Raw genomic sequence first — 15,523 nt, 5'->3', positions numbered from 1 at the left:
ACTGTGCCTGGCCAAATTTTCATTCTAAAGAAATAGGCTACAATAGTTTTGGACCCACTTAATATAAATCCTTAATTGATCAGAGAGACATTTCCCCAGAAATCTGATGATCCAAAGAATTAGCCCAACCTGGAAACTAAATACAAATGGGACAGATGCACTGGTACGTGGGGCCTTTAGGCTGCTCAGCCAATCCCTCAAACGGATGACAGAGCACATCAAAGAGTTACAATGCTGTCTCCAATTTTTCTTTGATCTTTGACACTATCCTGATGAGATTCCATATTCAACCTAAGCTGGTACAGAAGCATCTCTCGCTGCTGTCTTATCATTAGCATATTTCCCCAATGTTTCCCCCTTTAAAAAATTAAATCCTTTCAACACATTCTTCCTACTCATCTGGGGCATGCATAGAGGTTCAAATTCACGTTCTTGCCCCATGAATTTATGTCACCTGCTAATCTGTAGACGGCACTACTTCTGCCAGCTTTCAATTGCTTTTATTTGATCTCAAGCCCATTTTCCAAGAAGTTCTTGATGTATTTAGTGTGAAGCTCCTATATTCAGAGTGAAGCCAGGCAGGAGCTGAGGGATGTCTGCAAGCCTGGACACATCAGTGAGTCAGAACTCTTCTTTGGCTAGAAAAATGGCCAGAGGATGCCATGTATCAGGGAGGTGCTTTATGAGGCTGCCAGTTCCTGGCTGCCTACCCATAAGTCCAGGCTGCCTATGCTCTGCCTGGGAGGAGGAAGCAAAACCTGTCCTCTCTGCAGCCCAGAGCACACTGTTCACAAATCAGAGAGCAATCTTCTTCATATGCTTTCCTAAATATGACTCAGGACCTGAAATAATTGTGAGTTTACATTTTCTTGCTAATTCTGGATCCTTTGTAAACCCTTAACAGCCGTGATAATGAAAGTGCCTTTCCCAATTCCTACCTCTCCCTTCTACTTGATTGTGCACCACAGCTTCTCAACTGGCCAAATGTAAACTTCCTTTTCTGGAACTGGGAGGGTAATGTCACATACAATGTTACAAAGGGTGGTTAATTATTTTGTGGCGGGACAGCTCATGATAGAGCTACTTAACTCATGATGAGCCTGAAGGATAGTATTAATAGCACCCAATCAAGACACAATAACTTCTCATGGAAACACATCCAGTGTTCTGAGTGACAGCCGGTGTGAAGAATTCACTGCAGGTCTCCCGGCAGCCGTGGAGCTGAGATTATTACACAGCAAATGGATAGGATCGGGTGCCTGGGATAAGAGATGGCTTGGGTTCTGAGGTTAAGGGCAAGAACAGAAATTCTGGGGTGATGTATGTGAAGAGCAGGTCAGTTTGAATTTTCGGATGAAGACCCACAAGCTGGGAGTGAGGATACTCACTCCTTTCCTCCATTTTTTATTTACTAGTAGATAACCCCTGGGAGCTGGCTGATCTCTCTGGGCTGCAGACCCATCTCTTAGGCCCTTTCCAAATCTATCATTAAATGATGATAACCGGGAGCAAGACTGGGGCTGGCAAAGGGAAGAAATGGTGAAGGGTAAAGAGACAAGGGGAAGAACAAGGGAGCTCTGGGCGCATTGCTACAAATTCTGCTGCAGTAAATACAGCTGGGGCAAAGCTCCGTGATGGCAAAGCCATTTGTGACTTGGCAGATGGCCACAGACACAGCTTGTGCACCATGCAGCCATGAGAACTTGTTCTCCATAGGCAAGACAACTTCGTGTGTGTCCCTTACGTTCTGGACAATAAAATGAGGGAGTAAATGGATTCAGGCTTTCATTAGGATGCCCTCATCTCACTGTGGATGTGAATCAGCCCAGACTCCTCCAGGACTTCCTATATCGAAGATGGGCCAGTTGTAGGTTTGGGGACAGCTGTAGGTTTCTCCCTCCAACTTCATCCCCAGAGCAGCCTGGAGTGAAGCCTAAGCCTCACGACTTTTACCTCGTCACCTGAACTAAGGGCAGGTGATGAACCTAGCACCTGCGGCCGTGCCATGGACGTAACCTTTCCTCTTCAGACCAAGGACTGCTGGTTGTGTCAATCTGAGCTGCTCCACTGGGGGTGTGACCAAGGCCCATATATTTGGGCCTTGAAACCTTCATTTCACTTGATAATTCACTTCAGTGAGGCCTTGTGTCTATTCTTGCAATTTGGGAATGTAATTTTTATCATTAACAAAATTCTCCCATTAAAAAAATGGCTGGCATTCAAATATTTGTTGATTGTGCTTAGACCATGCATGCATTATTTTTATTATTGTTTAATGATTAGTAACAATCTGTGCATGGGGAATGCCTCAAAATATAATGAAAATAAAACACTAAAATTATTAAATTATTACCATGCACATGTTTCCAGCAGTTCCTCACTCAGGGTAGAAGCTGGAGGCAGCCCGGCTATGGTCTGAGGGTAGGCCCCCGCAGACTCACAGCCTCCATGTCTAACTTCTCTGCACTCGCTAACTCCCCACCAGCCTCCCTGGGCTCTGTGAATCCTGGAATGCGAAAACCCTGGAATCCCTGAACTTACTATTCCCACCATTTGAAATGAGTTCTGGGATTCCTGGAACATTTCCTTTGGAGCCCTCAGGCCTCTCATCAGTGAGCCCTTCCCGGTCACCCATGTGAAAAAGCACCCACCCCATCATGCTTTATCTACCTTGATCACGCCTTTGTCTTCACAGCACTAACTAGTATGTATTTGCATACCATGTCTGTCGCCATTAGGATGGGAGCTCCTAGAGGGCTGGGCTCCTGTCATTGCCCCTGTTTATTGACACATCGTCAATGTTCAGAAACACTTTGCTCACAGCAAACCCTGAATATCTGTTGAGTGAATTTATTCTACTTCTATGCCCTTAAGTTAGACCTGCTACTAACTTATTGATCGCCTGTGGTACAAATTCTATTCATTTCTTAGATGGTTTTGGAAAATGTCTATTCTTTAACCACAGAACTAAGTATAAAACAAGAGTTCTTTAGATCAGTCTTCAGAAACGCAACCTTCGCTTACAGTGGAACTTGAGAGGCTGGTGATAAAGATGGGCGTGAGAACAGGGGCTCAAGGTAACACAGAAGAGGAGGTAGAGAGGCCCGAAATGTGTGCTCTTGTTATTGCTGAAGTGAAAAGCAATCGCCTACTTAATTTCTATCTCAAAATGTTGAACCATTCCTCCTTCCTGCATCTGTGGTTGTTTGATTAAGGCCATTCAAATTCACACCATAGGAACTGGATCACCAGGGTTTCCTCTTTCATCGGGATAAAATTTCATCTGTTGGAAAAGATGCACTCCATAGCTGGAGAGGGTAGTCAAATAACATTTCCTCCTTCCTCTTAACCAGCCCATTATCACAGAGTGGAGTTGCATCGTGAATGCTTCCCTGAATCTCCCACGCGGAGTGCCATTCCAGGCTCTTTCGCTAAGAACTGGGTCTCAGTGAAAAACGGATTAGAAGAGATCCCTGTAATTCAAACCCTACTGGATTTAATTCTTATTAACAGTGATATGATAACTTCCCTTGTAATTCACCTAGCATTTATGGCTTACAGATGTTATCTCATTGGAGCCTCAGCACCACTCTAAGGCAAGGATAGGCCTGTGATTCTGCCCACACGGCAGTGTGAGAATCTGGGGCCAGGCCATCAAAGCTGCAGCAAAAGGCCCTGTGCAGAGCCCACATCTCCTCTGAGTCCAGGCCTCCTGTAACCTGCACATGGTGAGTGCATGCCAAAGCTTCAGCAACCCTCAAAACAGTGTAGTTAAGTATTTTCAAATCGTGTTCATAAAACCAATCCCTTTTTCCGGAATTTGCTTCCGCCTTATTAATCTTCCTGACTTTAGTGCTTAATATTAGTCTTCCACCTAAGTGTTTTTCAGTGTGACAACACAGCAAATTATTGCAATTAAACAAAACCACCAGAAGAAAGTTGAATATAGGGATTCAGTGGCTTCCACTTTGCTCTTCTCTCAGCTTGGAGGGAGAAAGGCCCCGCTAGGCTGAGTAGACTTTCCAGGTGACCTCAAGGATCTCTCCACTGGGCAGTCAGCTTTATCTAAGCGATAAACACAATTAGGAGTCAGTCATATCAATTAAATGAACTCTAAGTCCTTATGAGGCCAATATTATCCATTTAATACCAATTTCTATGGGGATTAAAAAGAGTTTAAGACCAGCCCTTTGCCCCAAAGGTATTAGAATCTTGGTGACACCTGCTTATAAAGCAATACAGAATTATGCGCTAAACTAGGGAAATTCAGAGGAGGCCAAGCTGGGAAAGTAACAGAATGTTCCTTGGGGTTGGCCAAGACCTGAAGGAGGAATAAAAGCGACAGGCAGTTCTCCCAGCAGGAGTAATGGTTTAGTCTAGACAAGTGAGGGTAAAAAGAAACACAGCGTGCCAGTGATAAAAACTGATGTGGCATTGTTTTTTGCACAAGCATCACATAGTGGACGTGCTGTGCAAGCCAGTCTCAAGAGCTCTGGGGCAGCAGGGGACTCCTCCAGAAATTCTGCTCCATGAGAAGGCCTCTGGGGCTTCTTAGGAGAAATGATCAAGAGGACTTTGGGACAGACGATCCACTACTTAGGCACAAGAACTAACACCCCAGGGAAAGAGGGAGAGGCGGCCCTAACGTGGAAGCAGGGATGAGATGCCTTCCAAAGGCAGGGAGAAATCAAAAGTCCACTGCGGGTCCTGAGCACAGATGCACAGGGAGAGATGCTCAGCCCCCATGAAGGCAAAGGATCGGTGATAATTCATCTCCAGATGTTTTCTGGAGATGAATTTCAAGTTCCTCAAAAGTGTTTTGAAATGGAGAGTAACATGCTACCTTTGAGAAGTTCTAATCAGAGCTGGACTCAAAGACTAAGTAATCTAGGATTTTCCAAACCTTGAAGAAAAAACAAAACAAAAACACCACCACCTTCCCGCCAGCATAGGGCTGCCAGCAGAAATGGCAGGAAGACGGGAGACAGAAGCACAGGCCTGGCTGGGAACAGCCCAGGGAAGCCCAGTGCTAGCTTTAGCAGGTAAGCAGCAACTCTCAAGATGAACTTAATAACAGCAGCTGAGAAGCAAGACAGCTCACTGGTTACTAAGAGTTTATGCTACCCACAGCCATCCTGGGTGTAAACGCCTAACAGGAAGTGTTGGGAGACACTCACTCACTCCATCTTCACTCAAATATCTTCCCCTGCTAAGCGCCAGGGAAAATGGGTTTTGAGTCTTTAAGCACAGGTGTGTAATCTACCTGCTTCCTTGCAGGGCAGTCAGGCCTTTGGGGAGGAAAGGAGTTGGCTCTTCTCTTCAAGGTGGTCATTCCTGCCACAAATATAGAGCACTTGCTAATTTCAAGAAGGAACAGAAAAGTACAGATGCAACCTGGAGCAATGGCTCATGCCTGTAATCCCAGCACTTTGGTGGAGGCTGGAGTTCGCTTGAGGCCAGGAATTTTGAGACCAACCTGGGCAACACGGCAAGACTTTCATCTCTACCAAAAAAATGCATTAACTGGGCATGGTGGCATGCGCCTGTAATCCCAGCTACTCCGGAGGTTGAGGTAGGAGGATCACTTGAGTCTAGGAGTTTGAGGCTACAGTGAGCCATGATTATGCCACTGTAATCCAGCCTGGGCAACAGAGCGAGACCTCATCTATACACACACACATATGAAAGGTAGAGACTTGAGAACAGATGCATTGTATCTTGTTAAGGAGAGGTACTGCTTTAGTAAACCGATGAGAATGATTTGAGTTACTCCCAGCCTGCGCCTTAACTGGGTGGACCCCAGAAGTGGACAATTCTGGAGCACTTTATTCTAACCCATTTATTTCCTCAAGGAGCAAACCCTTCCCTTATCTTCTTCCTTACACCAACAGCAAACTCAAATCTTCAGTGGAAGGAAGGGGGTGGGATTATATTTCAGTATCTGCTAAGCAAGCTTTCCTCTTTCCTGTTGAGTAAAAAGAGTCAATTTCATCACAGCCTCTAAGTGAGTTACGGTCTCAATCCAGAATTAGGAAAGCCCGATGCACTACCATTTTCTTTCAGTCTCGTTAGCATAAGTCCCCAATGCTTTAGTGCAAAAGCCGAGGGGCCATCAGGGAATTAATTTCTTCTTTTTTTTTTTTTTTTTTTGTCTCTCTTACAAAGTCTGTGCCCTGTGATGCTAAGGTTCTGACTTCTGCCCTCATACGTGATGCTGTGTGTGGGCTTTGTGGCTTCTCCCCTGCCTGAAGTTAGTCTCTCTGGTGCTGCAAAGCCTTGCCCTCAGTAGGAAGACCCCTGAGGGATGCTCTGACTCCACTATTTCTCCAGACAGGTGGTCCTTCCACATTGCTGCTGCACCTGAGACAGGGAATCTGATTCACTACAAAGGCGTTGTTTATAACGCCCCCTTTCCTTCCCTGCCCTGCGACACCAATCAATCACTGAGTTCTAATGATTCCCAATCCTCAATATGGGGCTGCCACATCTTGGGCTTCTCCTGGGTTATGTGCTTATCACCTCTACCTGACCCCTTCCTTGCTGACCTGCCTCTAGTCCTGCCTGCTTCCAATCCAAATACCATGTCATTACTAAAGTTAGCTGACTCTGAAAGATCGAAAACATATTCCCTGTCTTCGTGGTGTCAACAGTGTGAAACTCAAGTCCTTCACAGGACCCACGTGATTCTTCACAGTCTGACTCCCATCTACCTCCCTGACTGTGTTTCTGGAGCCTCCCCTCCCCCGCCTTTCCATACACCCCAACTCCAGCACGTTCTCTTTCCTGAACTCCCAGGAGCTCTCCACAGCACCTCTGTGCCTCCAGCCACATTCCCTTCCTACCACACACATGTGGCAAACGCCTACTTAGTTCTGAAGTCTCGGTTCGAAGCCCTCCAGGGCGCCCCAGGTAGCCCCACACACTCCTTTTCTCACCGCCCTTTACTCATAACTTCCTGTTTTCGTCATAATTATCTTTTTGCACATCTGACTCGTCATTGGATTAAGATCTCAGGCTGTCACTAGTTGCTGAATGAATCCATGAGTGGATGGAATATGAGCTTCAGAAAAGCTGGACACTGTGCATGGGTGACTGATGCAGTCATGAGGAAAAACAAGTCACCCAGAAAGAACATAAAGGGCCACAAGACAAGAAGACCCAGGTTAGAACCCAGGGGAGGCAGAGGACAGACCCTTGTAGAAAAAGCCATTAAAAAAAAAAATCTTGAGCTAGACACAGTAGCTCACACCTGTAATCCCAGCACTTTGGGAGGCTGAGGCAGGCAGATCACGAGGTCAGGAGTTTGAGACCAGGATGGCCAACGTAGTGAAACCCCATCTCTACTAAAAATACAAAAAATTAGCCGGGTGTGGTGGTGCATGCCTGTAACCTCAGCCACTCAGGTTACTGAAGCGTGAGAATTGCTTGAACCCAGGAGGTGGAGGTTGCAGTGAGCCAAGATCGCACCACTGCACCCTGGTGACAGAGCAAGACACCGTCTCAAAAAAAAAAAAAAAAAAAAAAAAAAAAAATCTTGGGAATAGTATTCCAAAAGGCCACAACAGGTGGGCCCTCTGTGCTGCTGCAGAGCCTGACACAGATAATCCAATTAACCACATGGGAGTTGTTTAAAATGCCCCCTTTACTTCCCTGCACATAGAGTACAAGTCCACCGCTGAGTCCTGGTGGTTCTCACTCTAAATATCTTGCTACCATATCTTGGTTTTTCCCTGTTAAGAGTCAAGAGAGAGGGAATGGTTTACACTGACCTAGTACTCTACAATAGAAAACAATTATTTTTGCATCATTCTATGAAAACATTTGGGTAAAAATCTTCTGAAGTTATACAAATGGACACTAGCTATACAACATAAAGTTCTGTTTTTATTAGGATACATTTTAGTCAAGTCTTGCTGTTGTTTCCAGCATCTGACACTGCTAACCCATGGCTTCTTTCACCACATCGTCTGAAAATTTTTTTTCTTAGTAATTTTTTCTTTTCCTTTCTTTGAGATGCAGTTTCACTCTGTTGCCTGGGCTGGAGTGTAATGGCGTGATTTCGGCTCACTGCAACCTCCGTCTCCTGGGTTCAAGCGATTCCCCTACTTCAGCCTCCCGAGTAGCTGGGATTACAGGCATGCACCACTATGCCTGGCTAATTTTTGTATTTGTAATAGAGATGGCTGGTCTTGAACTCCTGACCTCAGATGATTCTTCTGCCTCAGCCTCCCAAAGTGCTGGGATGACAGATGTGAGCCACTGCACCCAGCCTTAGTAAATTTTTCTTAAATATAGTTCAGTTTCAATTCAAAGCCACTCTTATAACACGAAGGTAGAAGAATCCTTCAGTTTAGGTTTTCCAGACACAGACATCAATTTAACCAGGAGACAATACGCTTTTGCAAGGTAGATATTGAGGACTTGCACATAAAAGAGACTAAATGAATGTTTGAAACTAATTACTAGAGTTCTAATATTCAAACCTGGAAGTTAGTTCATTTAAGTCAACTCCTGCACCCTCAACGACAAATATGGAGCCCACTGCAAACATTGCTGATTGATTGTGACAGTTTCCCAGGTGAACCAGTACAAGCCCACGACACTGCAAACAGCTATTACCAACTGGTCAGAGACGGCCCATGTGAAATCTCATCATTCTCAAGTTAATTATGTTAAATTTTAGCTTTCTCAGCTCCCTGCTCACGTGTGCATGGTACAGAGACAGCAGAACAGCTGACTGCTGTTAGAGGACAACGGGTAGAAGCAAAGTGAAATGTGCCTCACCTCTGTTGCTTTATGATGTCCCACTTACTGTAAATAAAAGTTTTAATCTATTCATCCCATACATGCATACGAATGCTGCCATTTCAGATGGATTCAGAGACCTGAATTACAACAGGCTGGTTCTAGAACTCTATCGGCCACTGACCACCTCTGGTTGGACATTCTTTATCATGCTGCCCTGTGAAGCCTGAAAGGTTTAGTTGCCCATTGTGTTTTTAGCAAGTAAATCTGGCATCAATCTGTTCATTTCATGTTCTGGCTTCCCATATGTTATTAGCTATAATAGGAGAGAATCCAAACTCCTTCACGTGACGCTGAGCTCATCACAGTAAAAGGACGACTTCGTTCCTCTCCTCCTGCCCTTGCCGATTACTCTACAGCACCAAACCTCTCGGTGGATATGGCTGTATTTGCTTTCCACAGCTCCTGTAACAGATTTCCACAGACTGAGGGACTTAACACAAATTTATCTTGCAGTTCTGGGTCATGGAAGTTCAAACAGGTCTTAAAGAGCCACCATTCACGTGGGCCCAATGTAATCACAAGGGTTCTGTCATGTGAAAGAAGGAAGCAGAAGGCAGCGTCAGAGTGATGCCTCTCGAGAAAGACTGGACTGACTGTTCCGAGCTTTGAATGGGGGATGGGGGCTACGAAACAAGGAATGTGGGTGGCCTCTGGAAGTTTGCAAAGGCAAAGAAACAGGTTCTCCCCGAGAGCCTCCAGAAGGAACAGGGCTCTGCAGAGTTCCTGACTTTTGCCCAGGAAAACCCATGTTGAACTCCCATGCCACAGAAGTGCTGGGCCCACCTGGAAACTCCTGAATAATCTCCCCATGTCAAGACACTTAACTGAATCACATCTTTGAAGTTCCAAAGCTGACATCTCTGGTGGCGGGCAGTATTCTGCCTACCCTAATCGTGTTTCTTCTGCCGGGAGTGTCTACCTCTCCGCGTAGAAGACCTTTCTCATTCTTCAGGCATTCCTTAATGGAAATGTCACTCCAAGAATGCGGTCCTCTCCTCCTCCCGTCTATGGGGTTCATTCCCCTATTTCCTCGGCCCCGTGTGTGTACCTCTCTGAAGCACTCATCCTGTACTGTATTTTATTTGTCCTCAAGCATATCTCTCTGACTCATCTGTGAGTCACTCTGTCTTATTCATTTTTGTGGCCTCAGGAGCCTAACTATACAAGTTTGTGGAAAGAAATTAATGTGATTATTTTAATAAGTAAAGACCTCAGGTGGCAGCAGAGGCCAGACCAATACATTCACAGGACTTCTGTTTGGAGCCTAACTTATAAACTGCTTCTGACAGCTCTTACATGGTTACACCATGATATAATCAACCAAATCCTTTGTAACCATCTTTTAACCATTCCAGGGAGGTATTATACCAAACTTAAAATTAACCATTTGCATGTTAAGGCCATTTCTAACTATAATGTGATATGCCATAGATTGAAAACACTGGCAAAGTTTTAAGTGTCCACCCGGTGTTGGCTAGGAAAGACATCAAGATGCCAGCTTAGGGGAGTGATACCATCTACATGATTTCGAAATTCCAAAAACTAAGTTAGCACGTGTCTAACAAATCTGACTAGCCTGTGTTGAGGTTAAAAGCAACTTGGCTACAATATTTATTTGTATTCCAGTATCTAAAAGTTCTTGCATTAAAAAGTAGAATGAAAAGTCCGAATGAAGCAAAATTTAAAATACCTTGAGTATTTAAATTGCAAGCCAAATAGGAGTTGGATAAATTAATGTCACAGGGATGGGGGTAGATCTATTTTTAAAGGAAGTCATTTGCTGTAAATGTCTAATGTCACCAACATCATATCTAAACACATAGAAATAACCCTAAAAATCAAGTGCCTAGCAAGTGAGCTGAAAGAACCCAACAAGTAACTACAAAAGACAAGAAATGATCACCTTTTTTTGTAACACGCCTACAAAGTCAACTTTTTCTTTTCATGTGCAGTAATACAGCCCCTTTTCAACCTAATTCCTGTTGTTTTTTGAGTTTTAGGTTAGGGCAATGTGGACCTTCTGAAGCCAAGGGCAGTGTGTCAATAAGCCTTTGATTAAATTTCATTGTCCTTCTTAACAATGAGAAAATACTTAGGATCTGTACTCAGGATTTCTGGATCGAGAAGGGGGCCCATTGATCTGTATTAAACCTCACAGTCACAACAAGTAAACTGAGGCCTAGCTGCCTCCTCCAGGTCAGGAAGATCCCAAGGCTGAGGGGAGATGCTAGCTACTTCTACGGGGGAATGCCGCCTGAGGATATGAGACGTGCTGTACAGGGCAAGGTGTACATCCAGGCAGTACTTCATGGAAGATTTTAAACTTGATGCATTTTTATAGAAAAGGGAAGCATAATTATTCAGTATTTGGGTTGGGGTTTTCAAACTTCTTTTTCCATAACTGTATTTAGAAATAAATTTAGGAGCAGTGAACATCACCAACCAAACTACTGGCTAAAATGGAGGACTGCAGGTTCTAATGCATGCAAATTGTAATCATGTTGTTGCTACTGCTGTTGTCTGCACATTTCAAGCCTTTCCTAGTATTAAACGTCAGTCAGGCAGCAGCACAGGACAGAGCCAACTCTATACTGGGGGAAATCACCCCAGAGAGTATCCAGAATTAGAGCTGGAGCCATCGCAGGCTTGCAAGCACCAACCTTAAAGACTACCCACAAACCAATGAAAAGTCAATGCATTTCTGAAACCTATTAAGGTCTATTAAGAGTGCAAACAAGAAGCTTTGTAATAAGCTTAATGAATAAAACAACTGAACCCATTAAGTGGCACTTAGAGAAATAGGCGTGAGAATATAGCTTTAGTTAGCAGAACTAGTTCCCACTAGTACAGGATTGTTTACCTTGCCCCTATTAGATACAATAATCCTAACAGTGTTCATGGTATTAAATGTTTTGGGAAGAAACAGCTGTAGAAACCACAGTGCGACACACGAATTGCATTTACTGTGTAAGTAAAACGTCTGAAGAACTACATCGTTATAACTTACGGTCTCATGAAAAGACATTTTTTTTCCATCTTGTATTTCATACTGAAGGATTTTACTATGTTCAGTATAGTAGCAACTGAAAAAAAATGTGTTTCATCTAGAAACAAAAGTGAGAAAACTACAAAAAACACTGAGCTTCTGCAACGCTCGGTTTCCAAGTTTTTAACATTAAATCCAAGATAACGCAAAATAAAGATTGCCACAGTAACCGAACTTGTCTGTTAAGTATCCTTAAAAATAAAGACAGTTCGACCGTATCTTAACTGTTTTGTACAACGTGAGCAGATAATAGACCTACAAACCTTTCTTTGCTAGCTTGCTTTATAAATCTTGCAAGATAAGTTTTTTTTTTTTTTTTTTCCCCCAGGGGTGGAGAACACAGATTAATGATCAGGCTTAAAATAAATCGGTTCTGCAACCACTCTGTGTTTTAATCCGATGAAGCACGTTTCCCCATTCCACGCCATGAAGCAATTCGATGTCAACTTGTTATGGAGTCAAATGCGACAAACTCCGGCAGCTCGGGGCGCGAGGCGGCGGCTCGCGGCACCCACCGCCGCCCGCACTCCTGCGGCCTCAGGACGGAGTGCCCTCCCGACGCGGAACCCGCATTCACGTTCTCCGGAGCCCCGGCCAGCGCACCCTCCTCCCTGTCTGGGGAAACTGAGGCACGGCCGAGCGAGGGACCCAGAGCCTGGCGAAGGGCCCCGCGGCTGCTTGGCGCCCCCTGTCCCCAGGACACCTGGGAGGCTCGCCGGCAGCCGGCCGGGGATTCCGCGCTCCTAGCCCTCGGAGGGTGGCGGTTCGAGCCCGGGCTGCGGCTGTCCCCAAACGGCCGGCCCCCGCACGGCGCGGATCTCCAAGCATCCCGCGGCCCCCTGGCGCCCGCCGCCGGGACCCCGCCGCGCCTCGCAGCGCAGCCTCCGCCGGCCCTCACTCGCCGAAGTTCCGCGGCCACGGCGCCGACCCGGCGCTCCCCACCCCGCCCTCCTCCGCCCCGGCCCGCCCGGCGCCCCCCTCACCTGACACCGCGGCGCCGCTCAGGTGGCCGCCGGGCACCCCTCGCCATGGCCGGCCCGACAGCGGCCTCTGCGCCGCGCTCTGCGCCGGACCCCGGGAGCGCCCACCGCGGGCGAGCCGCCTCCGCCCGCGCCTCACAGCGTTGCGGGCTGCGCCGCCGGCGGCCGGGAGCGCGGAGCTTGCCACCTCCAGGCGCCGGGGCCGGCCGGGCCGAGCATGCCCAGTGCGGCTCTCCGGCGGCGTGGAGGCGCCGTGCCGCCGCCGGGTTTTCGCGGCAGCCGCGGGCGGGCGGGGCGAGCCGGGCGGAGCGGCGGCCCGGCCCTCCGGAGGAGCCGGCGCAGGAAGCCGCGGAGGCTGTCGGTGCCCGGAGTCCCGCGTTCCGTGCGCTCAGCCTCTGGGCCGGGCCTCGGCGGGCCCCGGAGCCCCGCGCCCGCGCCCGCACGCCCAGGCCCTCCGCGGCCGCGCGGGGCCTCACGCCGCCCTCTGTCCCGCCGGGACGGCGCGGCTGATCCTCGTCGGGGGCGGGGCGCTCCCCGGGCTGCCACCGCAACTTCTGTGGGCGTCGCATCCCACTCGCGTTCAAGGACACCCAGGAAAAGGCTCCCTAGGGTCCCATCCCGGGGCACTAAGTGGAAAGCAGTGAACCCACCCGGTCTCCTTGCAGTCACGCGCAGTCAGGAGCAAACCCCTTGGCAAGCAAAAGCGGCTTCTCAGGCCCGCCCGGGCGACTGCGCTGTCAGCCTTACACGTCTCTCAAGGCAGAGCCCACAGATGGAAGAGTCTGGAAGGAAACCCAGCGGGACGTTCGCTGGTGGCTTCTTGAGTGGTGCGGTTCCAGGAATTTTTTTTCATTTTCTTTAAAAACATTATTTGTGCTTTCTACGTTTTTTTCTAATGAAGCACGAGTGGATTTTTTAATGAAAAAGTAGATTGCTCTAGAATTATTGTTAAGTACCTACAGCAGTTTCGCTGCACGATCCTGCAATGTAAGTGGCTCCTCCCCTCCTTACCCGCCGTGGGAGAGAGAGCAGCTCCATTTCAGGGGCGGGGCCGGGCTCCGCCCACACGGCCTTCGGTCCCGCCCCGTTGGCCACGCCCCACTCCGGCCCTTTTACTCCCGTCCCTCCCTCGTCCCGGTGGGTTGCGGCGAAAACCCGGAATGGTGGACTTTCCCACGGACGCTCCCGGCGGCTCCTGCAGCTCCTGCAGCCAGACTGGGCATGTTCCGCCGCCGGGTCATGGATGGCCATGCCAAGACAGGAGCTTGAGCAACTCTCCGTCTCTCACCTCCTCTCTGTTCCTGGCAGACTGACAAAGTAGTGCTTCTGACCCCACGCCCCGAAGTCGGACCTGCAGAAGTGGGTCAGGACCCGACTGAGCATGCTCGGGGCAGTGCCAGGCTACCGCACGCGGCTGCATCTGGTTGCCCAAGGTTGATGTAGCCGCGGTCTCTCGTCACGACATCGAAGCTCGGGAAGCGGGTGGAAGCAGGGCTGTAGAGAGGCACGATTGCGTCGACACGTGGGCAGGTCGCCCGTGCCAAGGGCCATGTTGGTGGGTGGGTGCGTGGGATCTGTCTTACGAGTGAGTCAAAGCCTGTTTTTTTTTTTTTCTCCAAGAAGATTGAAATGAGATATCATATTTTAACATTAATTTCATGGCATCTCGAATAGCAACACATTTTAGCTCAAGGGATATTTCAACTGTTACTTAAACCTAAATCTTCTGTTTTCAAGTATTTAATAAGCATTCTTTCCAAATGCACCAGAGCACGAACTTTTCCCATGCTTTGTTGATTATTAGATGTGTGTCCCCACTATGAAAATATTCCGCAGTATTACATCCCGTTTTCCTCTCCAGCGTTTCTGCATTCACTCTGACTGTTTCCTCTCCTCCCCACTCTCTTTTAAATTCTCAGAGAACCTGCAGAATGCACTCATGCTATCTTAGAAACCACTTGAGGTCGGTGTGGGGGAACTTGCTTTTAATTCTCCTTTAGAGAAGACAGGATTGAAATGGAGAAAGTCACAGGGAAAATCTTTTTACAGATTCGAGATTAGTAAAGAACCCGAAGAGAGCCTTTCATTGAGAGCAGGAAGGCGAATGGAATTCGCTGTTTTTTGTATAAGGAGGAGGAGGATGGGCAGGCACTTCAGCTGCCCAGTGGGGCTTGGAGTGAAAGTGGGAGACGTCCTTCATTTCCACCACTTTGCCTTGCCCAGCTCCAGTTCAGCTTCAGCGTGCTCAGAGACACTGTGGAAGGTCATTCCAGGAAGACTACATTTACTTAGCTGCTTCCACGGTGGAATCCTAATTTGTGCTGGAGTCCCCGTCATCCTTCTCCTGTGCTTTGAGAATCCATCCTTGAGAGTCCCTGCCCTGAGCACTGCCCTTGAACTTGCCCAGTTAGCCCTTGACATCCACACTAGAAATAGTCTAGCTTTGCAAAGGTGGACAAGAGGTCTTTTCAACAGTCTGTGCTGCCACTTCCATCCATCCGAAGCTTTCTGTTCCTCAGTCTATCATGACATTCATCTTTCTTGGTTCTCCTTCCTCTCTTTCTGACTGTTCCTGCACATCCTCCTCCTCCAGGTTCTCATCCTTTGCACCGCCCCATTGCAGGTGTTCCGTGGCCTCTTCTCCCTGAGGGCTGTCATCCTCCTCTCTGATGACTGTCACCGTCAAAGG

General features: G+C 47.7%; 1 protein-coding gene across 6 annotated transcripts in view; it reads right to left on the bottom strand.

Moving 5' to 3' along the window:
• MFAP3L (microfibril associated protein 3 like) overlaps positions 1-13,823 on the bottom strand; it is a 42,609-nt gene extending 28,786 nt beyond the window's left edge. For 2 of the 6 annotated variants that reach the window (XM_039479168.2, XM_074396981.1), the window contains exon 1: positions 12,838-12,955. In XM_039479168.2, coding sequence (XP_039335102.1) covers positions 12,838-12,884 — 47 coding nt within the window. In that variant the 5' untranslated portion in view covers positions 12,885-12,955. The other 4 variants (XM_074396980.1, XM_074396982.1, XM_074396983.1 and 1 more) reach the window with 4 other exon arrangements.
• Positions 13,824-15,523: the final 1,700 nt, after the last annotated feature.

The sequence above is a fragment of the Saimiri boliviensis genome, chromosome 3 (genome assembly GCF_048565385.1).
Source record: "Saimiri boliviensis isolate mSaiBol1 chromosome 3, mSaiBol1.pri, whole genome shotgun sequence".
Classification (NCBI taxonomy): Eukaryota; Metazoa; Chordata; class Mammalia; order Primates; family Cebidae; genus Saimiri; species Saimiri boliviensis.
Note: the sequence above shows the minus strand (reverse complement) of the source record. Positions and strands in the feature narration are given on the sequence as shown.